General features: G+C 44.3%; 1 protein-coding gene across 2 annotated transcripts in view; it reads left to right on the top strand.

Annotated features, from left to right (window-relative positions):
• GRID2 (glutamate ionotropic receptor delta type subunit 2) overlaps positions 1-12,928 on the top strand; it is a 751,024-nt gene extending 738,096 nt beyond the window's left edge. The window contains exons 15-17 of one of the 2 annotated variants that reach the window (XR_008233407.1): positions 5,927-6,167; positions 7,788-8,183; positions 10,251-10,442. Coding sequence is in view for 1 of the 2 variants with exons in the window: in XM_052776367.1 (XP_052632327.1) it covers positions 5,927-6,167; positions 10,251-10,673 (664 nt within the window). In the remaining variant the exon portion in view is untranslated. Of the gene's footprint in view, positions 1-5,926; positions 6,168-7,787; positions 8,184-10,250 lie in introns of both variants that reach the window. The other variant, XM_052776367.1, reaches the window with a different exon arrangement.
• Positions 12,929-20,748: the final 7,820 nt, after the last annotated feature.

Below are 20,748 nucleotides of genomic sequence, written 5' to 3'. Positions count from 1 at the left end.
CAAGGGTGCTCTTTTGCTGGGTTAAGTGGTGGGAATGGGTGGAGAGGGAGCGTGGCTTCGTCTAATCTGGCAGCCCAAGCTGCATTTGGCTGGCATGAAAAATTCCCTCTCGTGGAGCCTGTGATTGGCAGCTCATTAAAATACTGGCTTAAAAAAAAAAAACAAAAAACCAACCCACACAGAAAACAGTCTCTTCAACACCAGCATTTTTGTTTACAGATATCAAGACCTGTAGTTGAAGGAAGGACTGGAATAGCAATGATCTCTCTGCCTCCAGGTGCTTTGCTCATTTTGTAAGCTCTCCTAGCATCACCTCAGTCTGCTCAGGAACAGGTGCTGGCACGGCTCCCCTCTTTCTTTCACCCCAGGACAGCTACTTCTGCCCTACACCTTCCCACACCTCCTTCACCTCTGGGCTGTGTTTTTCAAAGATTTGGTGCCCCTTTTAATTCTGGGCTTAGGTCTAGGGATGGCTAACTGGGTAGTGCAGCTGATGCCAGGCACGCAGCCATTTCTGGATGAACACCTTCCCACCAGCTCTCTAAGCACTTCTGAGTTTTATTTCTGACCATTTCCTATCTCTTTATTTTGTAGTGTTCGAGCAAGACCAAATTACACAGGAACCTTCCCCTGCTGTAGGTGAACACAGATAATCTTTCACTCTCCTCAGCAGCTTCATCGTGGTCCATGGCCATAATATGGTGCAAATGTGATTTGTTGGGCAGCTGGGGTATGACACTATTTGTTGGCACTGGGGGATAGCATCAAAGTCAAGGCTTTGAGCATCAACGTGCATCTCCCACGAGGCCCCAAGGATAAGGTCAGAATAATGGAAACTCATCGGGTCTCAGCGAGGCTGCTGGCAGGGGAGGAGGTGAAAAGGACCCCCAAGAGCTTCCTACTTGCCTGTCTCCACCCTTATTCCCTGTTTCCCTCCCCATGGCTGGGACTGCCTCTTCCCCAGGCAGGAGGCAGCAAGCTGAACTGGGCAGCAGCCATCCCTCTCCAGCACCGAAGCCCCGAGCCAGCCTTGCAGGTGGCACCTGCAAAAGCTGCTCTGCTGCCGAGAGGGGGGCCTGCTTTGCCAAAACCTAAAGCCCACTCAAGGAGATGCAGTAGGAGTTGGCATCACTCCAGTTATTGCCATGAATAAGGAAGATTTAGGCAGTCACTTCGCTGAAACAAAGTAAAACCTCCTTGTGGGTTCTTACCTGTCTACTTTGAGAACTGAAGGATGGTCACAAATCAGCTTAGTTTTGTATCTTGTTTAACGAGAAGGGAACTGAATTCTACGAAGACTTGGTACTGGATTTTTGTTAGAAGAGCTCTGGTGTGGAGGTTTTGCCTGAGGAATTTAACTCTTGGCTAACCACTGGAGAAGTTACTTGAGCTGTTTTAACCACCTGGCCCCATCCACAGGCGCTGAGCGCTCCCAGACATGACCTGTGTGGCCTACCCAGGAGCTCCCCGGGAGCTGGCGCAAGGGCTGGGATCTTGGCTCGGGCTCCCAAGGCACAGCCCACTGAGGTACACAAACAGCAGCTTTCCCCCCCGCCTTTTTTTTTTAATTTATTTACTTTTTCTCCCCCCCCCCCCCCCCCCCCTTTTGACAGTGGGCACTCATTGTATGGCTCTGCACATCTCCTCCCTCCAGCAGCCTGATCTGGGAGACTAGAGCCAGAGTAGCACATCATCATCTCCTCTTCCTTGTCAGTGCCTATGGTGAAGTTATCCCTCTGGATAACACATTCCTGGTGCAGGAAGACAATATTGAGTAACCTTCGGCATCTCGGACCATGCATTGGTGTTTCTGATCGCATTGTAAATAGCCTGTTGCATTTCTTGCTTGCTACTGATAACTCAGAATAAAACAAGATCAAAAAAACAGTGTTGTCACAGATGTCTCAATTTTGTAGCATTTGTGACACCTTGCTATCATAATAAGTTGGATTTTTTTTATCTGTGGGTATTTTGCAGGAGTAATTACATTTCACTGCCAGGAGCAAAGTATGTAGTTACCAAGTTGAATCCAGCCCTATTCCCATTGATTCAGTAGGATTTGTTCACATCACTGTCAGATTTGGAAACCGCAGGCAGTTTAGGTTTCTGTGTTTATATCCACTAGACATCACTTGGCACTGTGAATTCAGGGCCAAATTAGTTGAAGTGCATGCAGACGTTTTCTTTTGTGCAGCTCAATAGCTTTACATCATTGCCTTGAAAAATGTTACTGTAACAGTTTGCCTGCTAGAGTGATGCCTGCACATTAAGATGTGCACTCTATCCATAAGCAAGTTTTAAAGGTCATGTTTTTCAGACAAATCAGATTATTTCAATATATAGGCCTCTTCTGTAAACTTTTTAAGACTATGGTGTTTCAAAACAGCAGGAACTCACGCACCCTACTTACTACTTTCCACCACTCTTACTACTGCCTTACGCGTTGCACTACTACTCCATGCCAAGGCAGCAGGCTCAGAGGAGCCAAGGCTGTCAAGGAAAAAGTTCAGCTGTAAAAATCTGGGACTTGTGAGAAGAGGCACTTGCTGGAATTATAGTGTCTAGTGCATCGTTATCATTCAGAGCATTTAGTTAATGCATTATTATTTTAGTCATTTATTAAATTTGAAAATCAAATTCGAAACTGATTGTAGTGCCTGCCACCCCACAGGTGTCTGATTAGTGTGTAAGGGCACCCACCAGGAGCTGCAGGGAAAGCACGTATTTTTAGGGAAAGGGTGCCATCGTGTGGGAAGCACCTGCAGCACACAAGGACAGCAGGGCCTATGGGCTGTGCAGGCTCTCAAGAAAGCACCCTTCCTCATGTTGTTTTTCATGGAATTTCCATAAAAGTATGATTTTCATTTCTGAAAACGTGCTACAAAAATAGGAAGTTTCATAACTAGGAACAGGTTGGTAGTGTTAAATCTTCTTAATATGTTAGCTATTATTTTGGTTCCACAAACGGGTGAATTCAGAAACAAAGTCTTTACTAAGTCTAATAGAAGTGGGATCCCTCTTTTTCTCTGTGTGAAGTTAATATAGTTAGATATCCGTGCTCTTATAATTTCTCTTGATATGTATTTTATCTCTCAACATCTGTTTTTAGCTACAGTTTTACAAGGCTTCATTATAAGCTTTCCATCTCTTAAGCTTTTCCATGTAACGATGTAATTACTATCCCCAGTTTCTGCTTCTTTTTTATGTTTTCCTTTAAATAATTGAACTTATATGTTACATCCATAAAGAAAATTGCCAATAATTAACAGGAGTACAATTAGGAATAAATCTCTGTTAAGGAACAAGCTAAAGTTCAGTGTCTTTATGCAAATGCCTATTGTTGAAAAGATGTCTTGTGTAATCAGGAATTACACTGACAAGTGAAGAATCATTTAATTAATGAGAATAGAGCAATCATTTGGATGGTTCATTCTATTACTGACTGAATAAAAGAGAGAAAATAGCCCTGCTCAGGGATTAGAGCTGCTGCTGGAAGAAATAAGCCCCACAATGTTGTTTTGTTACTGCCTTGTGTAGATAGTACAGTAACTCCTAAATAAAAAAACATATATGCCAAATGTTTGGATTGGGCATCAAAAATTAATCTTCTATTACTCTACAACAACTTAGACAAAAGGGTTCTGTTTATGCTGACTATCTGCTGCTCCTGCTAACCTGACAGACTGGAATATTTGGGCCAAAATACTTGCATAAGTCCTAATGCAGGATGCTAGGGCAGTGAGAACCAGACTTATGGTGAGTTATGTCTGTAACCACCGTATGCCGTGACAGAGAGTAGTGTATGGACTGTGTTTGCAGTCACAGAGGAGTAATTACGGTGGGAAAGGATCTCAAGGTTTCCAGCCCAGCCCTCTGCTCAAAGCAGGTCCAGTTAGGTCAGGTTGCTCTGGGCCTTGCCCAGTGGGCCTTTGAATATCACCAGGGATGGAGACGCTGCAAATTCTCTGTTCCGGTGTTTGACCTCTCCCTTTTTCCTTTTATCTAGTCAGGATTGCTCATGTTCCAGTTTGTCCCAGCTGCATCTCCTCCTGTTACTGGGTCTGGCGCCAGCTTCTCTACAGGCTCCCAACAGGCAGCTGTAGGCAGCAATAGCAGCAATCCTGTGTATGGTCCCCATGCCCCCAAAGCTCCTCTGAACATGGATGTCTCATAACAGCTATTCTGTCTCTTGCAATAGAACGGAGAGTCCTCCAGTCCTTGACTTATCCCTGCCCCCTCAGGAAGCTTTGGGGTGGGGCTTCCCTAAGTTGTCCTTGGGTTGGGACAATTCAAAACATAGCCCAGGCAACTCTGACCTTGTTCACAGTTCTTCAGGGCTGGACCTTCAGCGATGTACTGTCAGCAGGCGTTGCACAGAATTTGTCCCACTTCTTATAAACACAAAGATATGCAAACAAGGTGATTCTGACAACTCCAAAGCTGTGTGTATCACCTGTAATCTATTCCTCAAGGGCACTGTTCCCTTTGGTACAGCACAGAGGTGGACAAGCAGTTCCCCTCTGAAGAGGTCAGGAGCTCAGCCACGGGAACTACTCCTAGGTAGGAAGCAGAAAGGCACTCCAGAGCTGTGCTGGGATTTAAGCCACTGATGGCTGCCTGAAGTCTCCCATGCCTGGTAGGACCACAGCATAACTATATAGTCATTTGAACGCGCCATAGAAAATTTAGTGGCTTCATTGACATGACTACCTGTTCAAGTGGCATTAGAGATTGAATGATCTCTGTATAGAGCAGTTGCCCTGTGCTTCCGAGGTGCATTCAAACTCCCTTTCATAATATTCTGGTTTTCTGAGGTTGAGGTAGACCACTGCATTGAGCTGTTATGGTAGCCCTGAGTGAGTGGGACAGCTTTTCTTCCCCCTTTGATGCAGTACAGTCTCTGGTAGCAACATTGCAGACCTCTGCTGGTTTGTGTGCACTTGGATTTTTAGCATGCTGTGTCAAATGATTGCACAAGTAATTGTTTGCCTTCCAACGCTGAAATGAAAAACAAATTCATTACATGAAGGAAAACATTCCCCCTGTTTTATTTTTTTTAAGTGTAATCATTGAATTTTTTATTTTGGGTAACCAGATGCACCCAGCTGCTACTCTAGTCACTTCTGGATGTTTTTAAAAAAACACTCTCCTCAGGAATAAATGAACTAAATATGAAAATCTTCCAAACAAAATTGTCATTTCTCAAACTGTTCATCCCACAGGAAGTCTAGCTAAATACGTTGGCCTTCCAAGCTGCCCAGTAAATCTTTGGCAGTGGGCTGGGTACATAGGTGCAAGGATGAGTAAATTCCGCAGCAAAGAACCTTCCTGTGGAAATCACTTACCAGCAGGTCGCACGCTCCCATTGAGCAAGATTAGCTTAGGTCATCACTGACTGCAGCTAAGATGGTTCTGCTCTCTCTCCAAAACAGCAAGTAGGTAACATGATAAAAATCAGTTTACAATAAGATAACATGTATCCTGAGGTACATCTGAACTGTATTTTCTTTTTCTTTTTTTATTGAGTGAAATGTCTCTTCTTCAGCAATTAAAATGCAAAATATATATTATCAAATATCAAATGCACTACACAAGTCAAATGACATAGTCTGTAGTGAAAGCCAGGTAAGAAAATATTGTATATTAAGTAAAGGATTTTCATTAAGGGTTTTAAAAGAAGGAAAGAGAGACTTGTGTGTGCTTTCCTGTATCTAGAGTGGAGCATAGATATCCATATGCTTAGTCTTACAAGCAACCCCATATTCAAGCTTTCTTTTCTGGCTAAATCAGTCCATCTGGATTCATCAGCTGCTTGGCTTTCCGAGACTCATGGGAAGGTTTCAAGTAGTTGGATTACATCCTCGCGCTCTCAGGTGCCACCTCCACTGCCCCACTGTAACCCCTGACTCTGTGCTTTCTCCTCAAGGATTTTGGAGCTGCAGCAGAATGGTGACATGGACATACTGAAGCATAAGTGGTGGCCGAAGAACGGTCAATGTGATCTTTACTCATCTGTGGATACCAAACAGAAAGGAGGTGCCCTGGACATAAAAAGTTTTGCAGGTGTTTTCTGCATCCTCGCTGCTGGGATTGTCCTATCCTGTTTCATTGCAATGTTGGAAACGTGGTGGAATAAAAGGAAAGGCTCCCGGGTTCCATCAAAAGAGGTATTAGACCCTCCATTTCTCCTGGGGAATTTTCATGCACCCTAAAGATTGCTGGCTTGACTTTATAGCATTAGAGAGGGTGGGGAATCAAATTCAGAGGTATTTCCTTAGGTTCCTGATTTTTTAAGGTAAATGTTGTTCCTCAAAATCTCTTTAGCTGTTCTTTCTAGAAAAGCTTGAATGAAAAAAAAAAATGTATATTGATGATGTATAAATACGCAACTATTCTGAGTAAAACACAACTGTTACTTGTAGAATAGTACGTTATTAATACATCAATATTTAGTTCATTATTCCCATTGGTGAGAGCTAATTCTCCCCATAAGTTCAAACGTTTCTTGGCTTCTTCTTGAAAAATATATCCCCTAAGCTCAGTGGCTGAGTCTTTCAAAATAGATTTGCAAAGTTTAGCCCTTTAATCAACAGTTAGCTTCTTAAATAAGCTTGTCCCCATTTTCAGAAATGTTAACCGCTTGAGGCTTCCATGAACTTCAGTTCTCATTATTTCATCTGAAGTCCAGGGAAGCAAGAGTACGTTATATTTTTCAGATTCAGGCCAGAGTTATTTCTGAAATGTACCACAGACTTGTTTCAGAAAATCTTGGATGGAGACCACGGGGAGATATGTTATTTTACACCAGAGATGAGCTTGCTTCTACACCTGCGTGTATAATATTTTCCTTCCCGTGGCAATCTGCCTGTCCCTTTACCAGCCATCTGAGCCTTATGCAGTCTTACGACAAATTTCTTACCTTCATAATTAAGTCTTTAGCTCTACAAAATACTAGAAAAACATTAGGAGAAAAGAAGTTATTAAAATGTACTTGGCAGTGATGCCCAAAGCTGAACCTAAATACGAGCTTTAATGTAGCACTATCAATTATAGCTTTTCTATCTGTGTAGCTTAGACATATCTGTGTAGCTTGTGGGGTATTGCTGTTAATTTGTGTGCAGTGGTCTCGCCTTCTCTGCAGTTTCTCCATTGTGTTTATTCCTGCTAATCTAATGCTGTGTAATCAGGCTGGATTACTTACACTACCTAATTAGACAGCATTGGCACTGATATTAGAATACGTTCAATCTTTTCTTGCCTGTTTTAATTCCCAAGCTTTTTTTTGTTCAAGATCTGGACTGGACCATTATTAAAAGAAAAAAAAAGAATCTCTAGTCTTTAAATTGGGTTTCTCAGGAATAGAAACTGTATAGTTTCAACTGGTAAATTATCTTAAAAACCTAAAATTTACTTGACTGTTGTTTACCCAAACTTTCAGAACTTCATACTACATATTTATCTGGTGCAAAACATCAAAATAAATAACAAATGAAAAGAAAAAAACAACATGGATATTTTATATAACTATAAAATTTCCTATTTCAGTTTTCAAATGCAGAGAAATTCAAGTGTATACTTTCCACAAATGGTATAATTTGGCCTCCTTGATCTTTGTTACGTGGTCATTAGCTTAGCATTTAAAATTGCATCTCAACGCTAAATTGAAAAGCTTGGCTCAAAACTGAGTTTAACGTGGACGTATGTGCTGAATGTCCCCACTCTCCTGGATGTGGGGGTCATTCAGCAAAGAAATACATCTTAACTAACTTTCTTAAAATTCATTTTAGCTTCCATGAAACCCATTGGCTCTTCCAGGCCACTAGTCCAGAATCGGGGGTCAGATTGGGCCAGTTTGTGGTCAGCAAGCCAACCCTTTTTCCTGGTGGCTGCCATCTTGTGCTCCAGAATGCAAGCATTTATACTGAAAAAAATTGTCTTATGGTTGCGAAGATAACATTTCGGTCGCGTACCAGAAGTAATCCATTCAATGATGTCTGCCTGAGTCTGCAGACAGCCTTAAACGGTAGCTCTGAGAGAAGTATGAACCGCCCCAGTAATCTCAATGGGATGTTGACTCTGAAGCCTGATGATAATTTAAGTGTGAAAACTGCTGAATATTTCACTACTGATCACACAAGAGAGAAGAGGAAAGATCATATTATGGAGATATGCACAATCTTACTGTGAGTGGGTCTCATTTTGGTGTATCGATTGGGTGGAGACTGGGTTGTGGGCTAAGCATGGGAGAATATCACCGCTTATATATTTTCACTGGTCTGACCCTAGCCCCAAATGCATCTCTGTAAGAGAAGAAAGAGGAATATTTTGAGTAACTTATAGAGGCTCAGAAGTGATGAAATTCCAATCTTTTCCTGATCGGCATTTTAAATTACAGCGTTTGTATGTTTTTTCAAAATTAAAAACAAACAAACAAACAAAAATAACCCAACAAAGGAAAAAAGGAAAAAAAAAGCAAAAATATTTAGGACTGTCCCTCAGAGACATAGTCATGACTTGCACGTGCTAACGGAGCCTCGGTATATTTCTTTAGCTTCCAATGTGGCCCCAGTTCTCCTGCATCCATATGCAGCTCCAAAGTTTCTAGGAGAGAGCGTTTGGTGAATGCGTTTGGTTTCAATGTCACCTGTGTGGTTGTTATGTGCATCCATGTCTATGTCCACATGTGAATAAACTACAGACAGAAAGCTAAGTCTGAGAAATGAGCACTGCATTTTTTCCTTCCCGTGATGAGCTCAAACCAAAGCCTCTGTGGTCAGCAATCGTCCAGTCCCTGGGAGATCCCTGATGCCCTGTTCCCTGCCCCTTTTCCCCCGGTTTATATCCCTGTCCCTGCCCTTGGAGGGTAAAATCCAGGAGGGGAGCTGGCCTCTCAGCCTCCTTCCAGTCGGGCTCTGTGTTCGGCGTGGTACCAGTGCAAATATTAGGTGATCCGTTTTGCTAAGTAGATGAACTCCTGCAGTTTGTTCTAGGTGTGGACTTTTTCAGAGTGCTTGACTTTATTCCTAGACAAAGGAGGGATCTTGAGTCCATTCGGTATACTAGGAGTTTTGCCATTGATTCAGGGAGCTCTGGATCAAGCCAGTCATTGAGTTGCAGTAATCAAGGCTGGAAGTCATCAGTGCACACCTATCGGCTGCCTGATTATCCTCTGTGAGGTCCTAGGGTGTGAGATATTTCTAGTGGCCTGGAAGAGCCAGTAGATTTCACAGAGATTAAGGTAAATTTTAAGGTTAGTTGAAATCGATTTTTGTTCTGAGCGAGCTGTGCTACCTAGACTGAGGGAATACCCCTGTATGTATATACTTAATGCCGCTTTGAATTAAGCTTTGCAGTTCAGTACAATACAGATGATTTATTGTGTCACCCAGGACATCGCCACTTTTTTTAACTTCCATGCGTTTAAATTCTCAATTATAACAAACCTGTTCTCTGGGAGGAGAGATTTAAGAAGGAAAAGGGACAGAGATAAGAGGAGGAATGATATATTATAATAAATACCCCAGGCCGCCTTCTCTTCTTCTCACTCACAAGAGCGTAATTCCATCAGAATCGATGGAATTGCTTCTTTGTAGGTAAGGGGAGGGTTAAACCCTCTGTTGGCATCATAATTTAAAGTTGCCTGGTGTACTCCTTTCTGTGTGATGTCAGTGAGTCACCAGTGCTTTTTTTTTTTCGTCTGGAAGTTCAGCTTTTCTACACCACAATTTATATTATAAAGGCAAAAAGCAACCTGAGATGTTTTTAGCCCTTCCTTAAGCCCTGAGAGGATGACAAAGACCGCAACCTGATCCCTCGGAGCCTCCCATGTTGACATCCAAATTTAGTCCTCATGCAGAGTTGAAGAACTGGCATCATCCCAGGCATTTGAGATTATGCTTTGCTTTCATGGCACAAAGTTTACTCTTATTCAGCTGTTGCTAGTCCAACCCACCTAGCTCTGAGCCTGACTTTTCCTGATGGAAACCAAGCAGTAGCGCTTGGAGTTTAGTTGTTCGGATTGAGCGTTTGAAGGTAGCTGTGGTGTAAGGGTCTGCCTCGGTTTGGCTTAGCCCACCCAGCTGCAGGCGGTGGGGGTGGTTGCCGGTGACCTTCAGAGATGCCGTCAGCCAACAGCCAGCTGTAGTTAATTGTGCATTGTGCTTCCTGAGCAGTTCTGATCGCACTGTGAAGCTTCAACCCAGGACAAATGGCGATGGTGAGCGGTGCCTCTTGTTTTTCTCGTTCCCCAGGATGACAAGGAGATCGACCTGGAGCACCTCCACAGGCGCGTGAACAGCCTCTGCACAGACGACGACAGTCCCCATAAACAGTTCTCCACCTCGTCGATTGACTTGACCCCGCTGGACATTGACACTTTACCCACACGTCAGGCACTGGAGCAAATCAGTGACTTCAGAAACACACACATCACCACAACCACCTTCATACCAGAACAGATCCAGACTCTGAGCCGCACGCTGTCTGCTAAAGCCGCTTCGGGTTTCTCCTTCGGCAGTGTGCCCGAGCACCGAACTGGCCCTTTCAGGCACAGGGCACCCAATGGTGGCTTTTTCAGAAGCCCCATCAAAACAATGTCATCTATCCCTTACCAACCAACTCCTACTCTGGGGCTGAATATCGGTAGTGACCCAGACCGAGGCACTTCCATCTGAGCATCAGACCAAGTTTCTTCACTGTTTCTTTTTTAGGACTCCCTTTGCAAGGAGCAGCTGTAATATTGTGGGACTAACATGGATGTAACCTTTTTTCTTTTCCTTATTTCTTGGTTTTGAGGGTTAATTTGTTTGGGGGTTATTTTCTGTTTGGTTTGGTTTTTTTTTCCCCCTTTTTTTATTTTATTTAAGAATCAGGATTATTAGTAACAACTCTTCCTCCTCCTCTTCTCTGCTTTCTCAGTCTGGTCTCCTCTGTCTCCCCTTATTCTCTTTACTAGTCGAATCACTTATTCTTTGGTTTATCACCACATTAGGTTTTGGTTACTTCAGGCTTTTCATATACTTTAAATATAGGAAACGTGCAGCAATTCGTGCGTAGAAAAACCCTGAGGATTACTTTACAGAAGGGCATTGGCTCCTCCTTCCCCACCGCTCTTTTTTACTATAATTGCAATAACTTAAGTCCTTTTCATGTATTCTGCTGCATCCAGTCAGCGCTCCACTGCTGTGTGTCCTTTTAACTGTGGACCAAAGGCAAACCCTGCAGTTTAAAAAATGGAAAAATTAAAAAAAAAAGCAAAAAGGAAAAAAAGAAAAAAAAAAACCAAGCAAAGCAAATGAAGTTAAAAGACCATTCAGGCCCCATAATATGAGAATGCAGTTTTGTAGGATTACAAAAAGCCATTACTATGCCAGTAAAGACTACAGTTAAATCTACCTTTGCACTGCAACAGTGCATATGACCTTTATGTGATTGTACAGTGTTAAAAGTTTTTCTTATGTACAGTAAACTGTATCATATGGCAGAAGCCTCTGTTGTGTTAAATAAATTAGTATCTCATACATATATATATATACATATATACACACAGGTATGTGTATATATATATACATGTATATATAGCTATAAAATGGCAGCCATTGCTATTGCAATTCATTTAATAAAGCTTTAGTAAAAATGTGTTGTATACAGGAAAGATGTACAGTGCAGGGGGTCTTTTCATTTAGAAAAGACAGGTTGCTTTAATGTTATTCTGACTTGCATCATTTGCCAACAGAGCATATTTTATACTTTTTTATTAGAACATCTGGGGCAATTTAACATTTGTACCTAGATGTATCTCCTTTGGTTAGGTTTTGCATTGGCTGTTGAGCATTCTATAAGGCTAACCTTGATAATTTTACTTTTAATTAATTAGACAAATGGAACTCTCTCTTAGGCATACCACATTCATGAACAACTAATACAGTTCTAGAGAAGTTTAAACATAGATCAGAGGTTAATAAATTATTTTCCAAATCAGTGCAGTTGATCAATACAATAATGGTGTTAATGGAGAAAAAAAAAAGCCCTCGAGAAATACAGATGTGGCCTTAATTATAATCATGTATTGTTTAAGGAAAAAAAAATATGAACAAGCGCTCATTTTAACCCTTTATATGTTAAGTTAGATTTAGAGGAGCTATGTATTTTTTACATTAGTGCCAACTGTATAGAACAAGAGAAAGAACAGCAGTGAGAGCAAAACCAGTGCCCACTTTGGCACCAGCTTTTTAAAGTAACACTGTTACCTGTTAGAAATGTAGGAAGAGCTTTCAATTTGTAATCCTTAAAACTAAAAATGCAGTTAAGTAGAAAGCAAGCAGTTTATTCTGTGAGTTTTTTGATTTGGTTTTGTTTTTAATGCAACCATACACTTATTTTAACCTAACTCATTCTTTGGCTAGAATTAATAGGAATCAGCCTATGTGATTTGCTTTAGGATAAATTAAAAGGTATATTCTTCAGATCTATTCTATTTTGATGCTAATTCTGTTCTGGGGGAGCATCTTGTACTGTCACTGTTTTTTGTACTAAATCTTCAAATATTGTCTACTGTGTAAGGCAGAACAAATTCTTATCGTGCAAAAGGCCATTTTGTTTCCAGGGTAGCAAGTGTCTAAAAGCATGCACAACTTGCTTCCCCCTTGTAACATTCATGAACTCATCCACACTTCTGAGTAAAATAAAAAAAAAAAAAAAGAAAATTTCTTTCCAACAAGCTACGTAGGGACATACCAGATGTTGCAGTGATTTTAGCTATTAAAAAAACCTGTTAACCATGTACAATATTTAAAATAGGCCTATTTTGATGTGTTGCCTATTATACAGATACACAAAACACTTTTTGGAGGCCTCAGTTACAAGTGGCAGAGCTTTCTGTGTATAATTTGTCTAAATAATTTGTCTAATAAAATTGTTTTCTAAACTTGCGTTTCCTCCTGTTTAATTGCTGAGTGCTGTGGGATTTTCAGTCTGTAGCAAGGCGTCTACTCGTGAATGTTTTTGTGGGACTATTACTGAAGGGGATTTAGCCTGAGGAGATGGGATGAGCTCGCCAGGCTGCCGTGAGTCAGGTCAGTGTAGAGCATTCATGGAGATCACCACAATTTACCATGTTTATCAATGTCAGGCTTAGATTTCAGAAAGCGTATGTGGATGGCGTTTTGGAGTATGATTTGAGAGTTCATTGGCACTGACACATACAGGACGTGATTTGTAGAAATACTGCATCCCACCTCCATCATTTTTAGTGTAATCTAGGAATTTTCTTGGAACATGGTCATTATTCTTATAGAATCACATTTGCCATCTTTATTTGCACAGAAGTTAGTTTGCTCTGATGCTGGACATACACTGCCTTTAGATCTGACGAAAGTTTTAGTGCGAGAGAATTCAGTCCGTATTTCATTATGGCCTTCTCAATCCTTAAGTTTCGTTAACATGTTAAACTTAATGGCCTAGTCATTAGTAAGTCAGTCATGCAGAATGTACTGCAAGAACATCAGCCATGATGATTTAACTTGCAGCATCCAACATTTGTCCGCTGGCTTTTTACATTCAGTGTATTTCATTCACTTAATAATATTTTTGACGTCTTACAATTTTCTATTAAGTTTAGCAGGCATTCAGGGGATTTCATTTTATAGTTTCAGAAATACATTGGAAGGAGTCCTCAGTTCATTGCTATGTTAAAAAAAAAAAACTGAATCCAGGTAACATAAAAATCTAAAGGAAGTTAGATTAGTGAAAGTGACTTGAGGTTAAAATTTAAAGGTGCCTATGCACTAATGCCAATAGGCTTGTACATCAGCAGGCACTAAATGCCTAGCAACAGGATGCTAGAAGCTTTTATAATCAGGCTACTTTTATTATTTCATATCAGCCAAGAGACCAACTCTACTTACTTTCTCTGAGGCAGAGCTGTGGCAAACTGAGGCACTGACCCTACAAGCCCTTATGCACTTTACAGTGTGCCTAGTAGGGGTTCCCTTAGGCACAAAGATGCTTGCATGACCGGGGTCCTAGTTTTAGGCTATTCCTGATCTGTAAAGTAATCATGACCTCTTGGAAAGTGCTGTCCTGCTGGCATCATAAGTCATTCACTTTGTCTTTAGCATAGGCATTGTCCCTCCCATTTATGCTCACAGACACCTCTCTAGAGCTAGGTAGTTTTACAGATACTACATAGTACTCTCTATAACAGGCTACATTAAGGCAAACCCTATGTTACACTTCTCCTCCCTTTCTTTAAATGAAAATCCAGTGAAGTAACAGTGTTAAAGCCTGTCAAGTGTGTCGCTGCAGTACCTCCACTGGAAGTACAAGCCAGCTGCATATAAAGATGAGTTGTTTGCATGGTGATTCTAGTCATACAATCATTTTGACATACCAGCTACAAACAAAAAGCAAGCAGTGGAAGAAAACATATTTATCCGATTTCAAAGAATCACTTAGTAAGATGTTTCTATTGACCAACAGTGAAATACCTGAAGATAAAAAATCATCCTGCTGCACCAATCAAGGGAATTATTATAGCTGTCACTGACTCACCCGCAGCATGACCAGAGCCAAAGTCTCCTGGGTTTCCCTCCTGTATTCACAAAACAAAGTGCTAGTTTTGTTTCCCTAAATAGATCAGATTTGTTAGAAGTATCTTCTTCTCTTTCTTTCCCACTCACGTAGAATGCTATGAAGTGATGAGAATGTAAAGCTGCCTTTCTGTGAAGACTCACTGTAGTTGGGTCAATACAGCATACTGGAGGTTAATACCCCAGATAAGTTTAATTTCTCAAGTCTGCACAAAAGTGATGACATGAAAAGTAAACCAGCTTCCAGTATGCATGCTTGTGGGTGTAGCTAATGAAAAAAATAGGGTCTCCAAAGCAACAAAGGCATCATACCAACACAGCTCTGCTTTATCCATTTTTCTCTCGGTCACAATATCTGTGTTTCCTCTTCACTCTGCAGAGCTGTTTTGAAATAAATGTGAAAATCAAGTATCTGCTCCTAAGTATGAGTCATAGACAAAGTTTTTGATAAACACTGTGACATGAACAGCACATCCACATGTCACATCAAGACCAGTGGGCAACTGCAAATGCATCATCACAACCTATCAGCTTGTCATGTCTTGCCCAAGGCATCATTCATGAGGTCAGAAACAGAAGCCTCCAAAGGAAGGTCAGTGCAGGCAAAATGATTCACAGCTTAATGAATTCCTAACCAAAAAATTGTACCAATGCCCCAAAATTACAGGAGCCATGAATTTCATGAAAAAAATTACCTTGCAAGAGGTGTAGTTATAAAAATAAATTTACTATCTGTCAAGACTTACAGAATCTGCCCCCCCATCCCATTCGTCACAGTGGCACAACGCTTTGCATGTACTACAGAATTTATTTCTATAACATTCTTCAGAAGGAAGAAAAACATTACAGCCAGAAAACTGAACTGTCAAGTCATTAACTACTGTGCTCCAGGTCACACAGGAAATATGAGGCAGAAGCAAGCATTCAGCATCTCAGAACCAGTTCACTGCTGTAAGGGGAAAAATAAATCTTTCCTTCCCAAATGCTCAGAGAAGGGCTTTTAGCTGAGGATACTGGGGCGAGAGAGAGGCGAGCAGGGAGCCAAGGAGAGGGTTGCACCACCCGGGTGGGTTGGCAGTGGGAAGAGGCAATGGTTGTCCTGTTCACAGGCCAGAGACACACCTTCACCACAGCTCCTTCTGCCCCAGCAGTCATTTCAGACCAGTTTTGGCCCCTTCTTAAAAACAGCAGGGGCTGTTATGGACATACCTGAGGCTCGTAAGCAGAGCTACAGAGGCAGATATGTGGGTCACACATTTCTCCCTAGCTCCCACCAGAAGCGGTGTGAGCCCACCAGCAGCTGGAAAGTGCCACGTATCAGGGCAGGAGCCCTTTGTATGCCAGGTTAGCCTCCCACAACAGGGAGCTTTCCCCAGAGGTGCTGCTCATGCTGCCCAAAGCATGTGAATGGGCGCAGCGACAGTATGAGCCCTGGTACAAATGCCTGGGATCAGTAACTGCCATACCAGTGGAGAAAGAAGGCTACTTGCAGCCCAGTAAGCACAGGACACCCCTCCACCATGACATGACAGCTCGGTGCTCCTGTAGCTAATTACTCCTACCAGCACTAGTAAGGCCAACCTTTCTTTCAAAGCAGGATAATTTTTGCCCCTTCTAAAAAAAAAAAAAAAAATGCTTGCGTACCATTCCTTGTTCCAAGCAGGTGATGCACCAAGACAACATGGGATAAGGGACTGCTGCAGAGTGCCAAAACAAAAATTAACAACAGCTTTATCTGCAAATCCAGCTATCATCCATTATAATACTGACCCCCCCCCCCAAATAAAAATAAGGCATTTAAGGGAAACCCATTAATTAATAAAAGGGAGGGGGGGTGCACATGCATGTCTTCATGAGATAGCTGTTGAGCTCCTCATGTAACCGCACAGCTGCAGGTGCTTCCCTAGATTGCTGTCCCGGCCCGTGCCGCAGCCAGCACGGCAGCATAGTAACTTGGCCTCACAAGGCATGGAAACCAGCAGCTCAGGTACAGCCTCTGCCGAGGTGTAACGTGCAGGTTTGCTTTTGCAGCCCCATAAGAGCCTCGTGTTACAGCCCACCAGGTGAGTGCTCTACAGCTGGGCTCCCCCCCCCCCCAGCTCTGTTTCAGCTGCTTGCTTGCCCTACCCCCTCACCCCCCTCCATTTGACCCCAGCACCAGAGTCAAGGGAGGCTATGGAAAGAAGGAGGAGAAAGGAAAGGGGTGATTATTTCAGGGCAAAGATGCCCCCCACCCCTAATTTGAGGGTTCACACCTGGCTGCCCACTAGGACAGACAAACTTTGCCTGCCTTTCCCCTCCCCGCGGGGCTGCAGCAGCATCATTGCTGCGCAGGGTGCGGTATCCCAGTCCCCCACACTGGCACATGACTATAGATGGGACATCACTGGAAAAATGTAGCAAGCCAGGGAGGTGGAAAGCAGCCCCTTCCTTCGCAGCAGCCCCTTCTAACTGCACAGGCTTTCCTGTTAGCTCTCTGACTATGTACGGGATGTATTATCAACTGGATCAAAGCCCCGTCTGCAAACATCCACAGGAATAATCCTCATGAATGGAAATATCATATCCTCCTTCTACATATAGGAAATTGCCCCACCTGAATCTAACTTTTGTTGCCACTCGAAGAAAGGCTCGGAGGTGCTGCTTACTCCCCTTACCTGACTGCAGAGGGACGCTCCTTTCCCACTCGGCACGGCCAGAAGATGCCGTCACAAGCATTTTGCCTGGGAGCCTGGTGTGAAGGTGGTAAATGTTATACAACTCCTAGAAATTAAAAAGCACAGTTGGAAAAAAAAGACCCCTCTCGTGGGTTGTTTGTGTTATATTTGCCTCAGTCTGCCAGTCTAGCTCGTGTCCCTGTCAAGTGCCAGGAAAAAAAAAGGGGGAGTGGGCAGCTCTGTGAGTGCATTGTAGCCCTGCCACTGCTGGTAAGCTTGCCTTTCTCCCCCACTGGCCAGGGACATGCTTCTTCACACACACAGTGGGGAGGTCTTGTTTGGTTTTGAATATTCCCTGTATATGAATATTCCCTGTGGACCACAGTAAGAGTAATCACAGCTGACCCATGTTGTTACTAATTAATTCTTTTGCTTACACGCAGGGGAACGGGAGAAAGAAAGCAAATAGTGTGAACAAAGCTAATAATGTGGTTACTTGCTACTCCTACTATCTGACACGTTTTTAAGGAATAGTCTCTGCAGCATGACAGTGAACACAGCAAGAAATTGATGTAGTGTAACAGAAAAGCATGTTGCTTGACGAAATAGTGCTCAGGCAACACTGCAATGGTTTGCCTTGCTCTAACTTTTACAGACCTTTCTGAATAATATCTGCTGTTGCTTGGATTGGTTTTATATCTCTGCAGGTTGAGGAAACTGCAGGTGAAGTTTTCTTCTTCCTCTCTGACAAAACAGAATTCCTTAAAACACTTTATGTGATAAAAAAGACATCCTTTTAGACTCTCTATACAATACAGAAGGTATAGCTGATATGAGACACAGGGAGCTTTGGTTTTCCTACATCAAGATGAAAGATAGGTAGAAGTAGAGCCGATACACCTAGAAATCTGACTTTTGAAAGATATTTATTGTCTTCAATAAATATCATTGTGATCTTCAGTTTTAAAGGCTTGCTACATCATCTGACAAATGTAGGCCTATTCATAAGTATATTAGGCCTGTTATATCTTGTATGGGTTGTTTGAAAAGGGAAAACTTATTTCCTTAAATATTTCTAAGGATTTATTCCATAAATATTGACACATACAAGCACCTTTCCTTCTAAAAATTACAGCCAGTGGGTTATGAACCTCATGAAGTTCAACAAGGCTAAGTGCAAGGTCCTGCACCTGGGTCGGGGCAATCCCAAGCACAAATACAGGCTGAGCAGAGACTGGTTTGAGAGTAGCCCTGAGGAGAAGGACTTGGGGGTATTAGTGGATGAAAAAATGAATATGAGCCAGCAATGTGCGCCCGCAGCCCACAAAGCCAATCACATTCTGGGCTGCTTCAAAAGAAGCGTGACCAGCAGGTCGAGGGAGGTGATTCTGCCCCTCTACTCTACTCTTGTGAGACCCCACCTGGAGTACTGTGTTCAGCTCTGGGGCCCTCAACTTAAAAAGGACATGGACCTGTTGGAGCGAGTCCAGATGAGGGCCACAAAGATGATTAGAGGAATGGAACACCCCTCCTATGAAGACAGGTTGAGAGAGTTGGGGTTGTTCAGCCTGGAGAAGAGAAGGCTCCACGGAGAACTTACAGCAGCCTTCCAGCACCTAAAGGAAAGGTCTACAGGAAAGCTGGGGAGGGGCTTTTTACAAGGGCATGTAGTGATAGGACAAGCGCTTAATGGCTTTAAACTGAAAGAGGTAGATTTAGATTAGGTGTAAGGAAGAAGTTCTTTACTGTGAGGGTGGAGAGGCACCGGAACAGGTTGCCTGGAGAGGTTGTGGATGCCTCATCCCTGGAAGTATTCCAGGCCAGGTTGGATGGGGCTTTGAGCAACCTGGTCTAGTGGAAGGTGTCCCCGCCCATGGCAGGAGGGGTTGGAACTAGATGATCTTTAAGGTCTCTTCCAACCCAAACCATTCTATGATTCTATGATTATCCATGGTATAATTTGCTGGAGTATAAATAGATGTTAACCTGGAGTACAGACATAAATTTCTATTTCATAGGTTAAAGCCATATGAGGAACAAGCAGGTGCAGTGCGTTTGCATACAGATTTCCAGTGGTCACTCACAAAAGCATGGCCAAAAAAAGAGGAAAAGATGGGGAAAAAAAGCCCACTGTTAGCACTGGTTACTCTGCTGCTGGAGTCGGAAGCCCCCAAACCCAGCAGCCTGTTTCCTTTGTACAACACCTAGCTGGATTTTTCCCTTATGGAGAGTTTTGGCTTTAATTCTCAAACAAAAGTGGCATTGCTCTGTTCAGCGCTCCTGTCAATGGCAGACTGGAGGGGCTAAATTCGGCCTCGTCTCTCAGCCTGGCTTGAATCTACTGCTGTCTATCATCTCGTGCACACCTGCCCCGGATAACCACTGCGTTTACTCGCTGACGGCTTTACCTGGCTCCTCGCTGCCGTTAACGGCCTAGCACAGGTAAGGCAGCCGGGGTGCTTCGTTCGGCCGGAGGCGGGAACCTGCGGACGGGCTCCCAGCTCTGCCCCGCCTGCTGCACCGGCACGCCGCGGGCCCGGGGGACGCTAACAGCAGCCCGGCCGCCTGCGGGGAGCACGGTGAGCGCCCGCACCAAGCCGGGCTGATGCTGCTGTTCGGGGAAACCGAAGCCGAAAAGCGTGCTGTATTTCATCAGCCTGGCACGTTGTGCGGGAGCAAGTCTGCGTTTGAGGAGTTTCACCAGGGAGGCTGTTGCCCCTCCAGGGACGGGGGCTCAACAAGCGCTTGACCAGCCTTTACCCTCAGCGGAGCGGGGGAAGGCGGGAAGCAGCGGTGAAGGAGCGGGGATGATTTTTGCGGCCGGGACCGGCAGCCCTGCCCGCCCCGCCGTGCCCGCCGCCGTCCGGGTGGTGGCGCTGCGGCACCGCCTCCGGCTCCCGCGCGGCGGCGGCGGCGCTCGGTTCCCGCTCCGGCTCGCCGGGGTCTCGGCGGCGTGGGGCGGCCGGGGCCCCTTGTCCCCGCGAAGTGCTTCGGGGGCGCCGCCGCCGGTTTTTCGGCCGCTCCCCCCTGCGCCAGGCGCCCGCCGTCCGTGTGCCCCCCTTCCCCCGGGGGGCAGCCGTTGAGGGGGAGAGCCGTTGGAGGTGGGGGGGGAGCCGCTGAGGCGGGGCGCGCGGAGCCGTGCGCGGCCGCGGTGGTCCCGCGGCGGCCGGGGGAGCCCCATTTCCCGGGAGACGGGGCGGGCCGCGCCGCTATGCCGCCGGCATAATGGCGGGGGCCAGCGCCGTGTCACTTCTTGTGTGCGCTTTGCAAAGAGGAGCCCGGGCGTGGCGAATGGGACACAGACCGCCATTGTGCCGGCGACACTTTAATCGCCCACACCTACAATATTCAACCTGTTGCCGGCAGAGGGGCAGCCCCGGGGCGCACACCCCACCCGAGGGGCTCGGGGGGAGGACGGGGACGGGTCGGTGGGCTTCGCTGCCGTCTCACGAGGGTGAGGCTTCGGGGGGGGGGGCACTTTCGGTTGGGTGGCCTGGGCTCCG

Source organism: Harpia harpyja, chromosome 2 (assembly GCF_026419915.1).
Source record: "Harpia harpyja isolate bHarHar1 chromosome 2, bHarHar1 primary haplotype, whole genome shotgun sequence".
In the NCBI taxonomy this organism is placed as follows: Eukaryota; Metazoa; Chordata; class Aves; order Accipitriformes; family Accipitridae; genus Harpia; species Harpia harpyja.
This window is presented reverse-complemented; position numbering and strand designations above follow the sequence as displayed.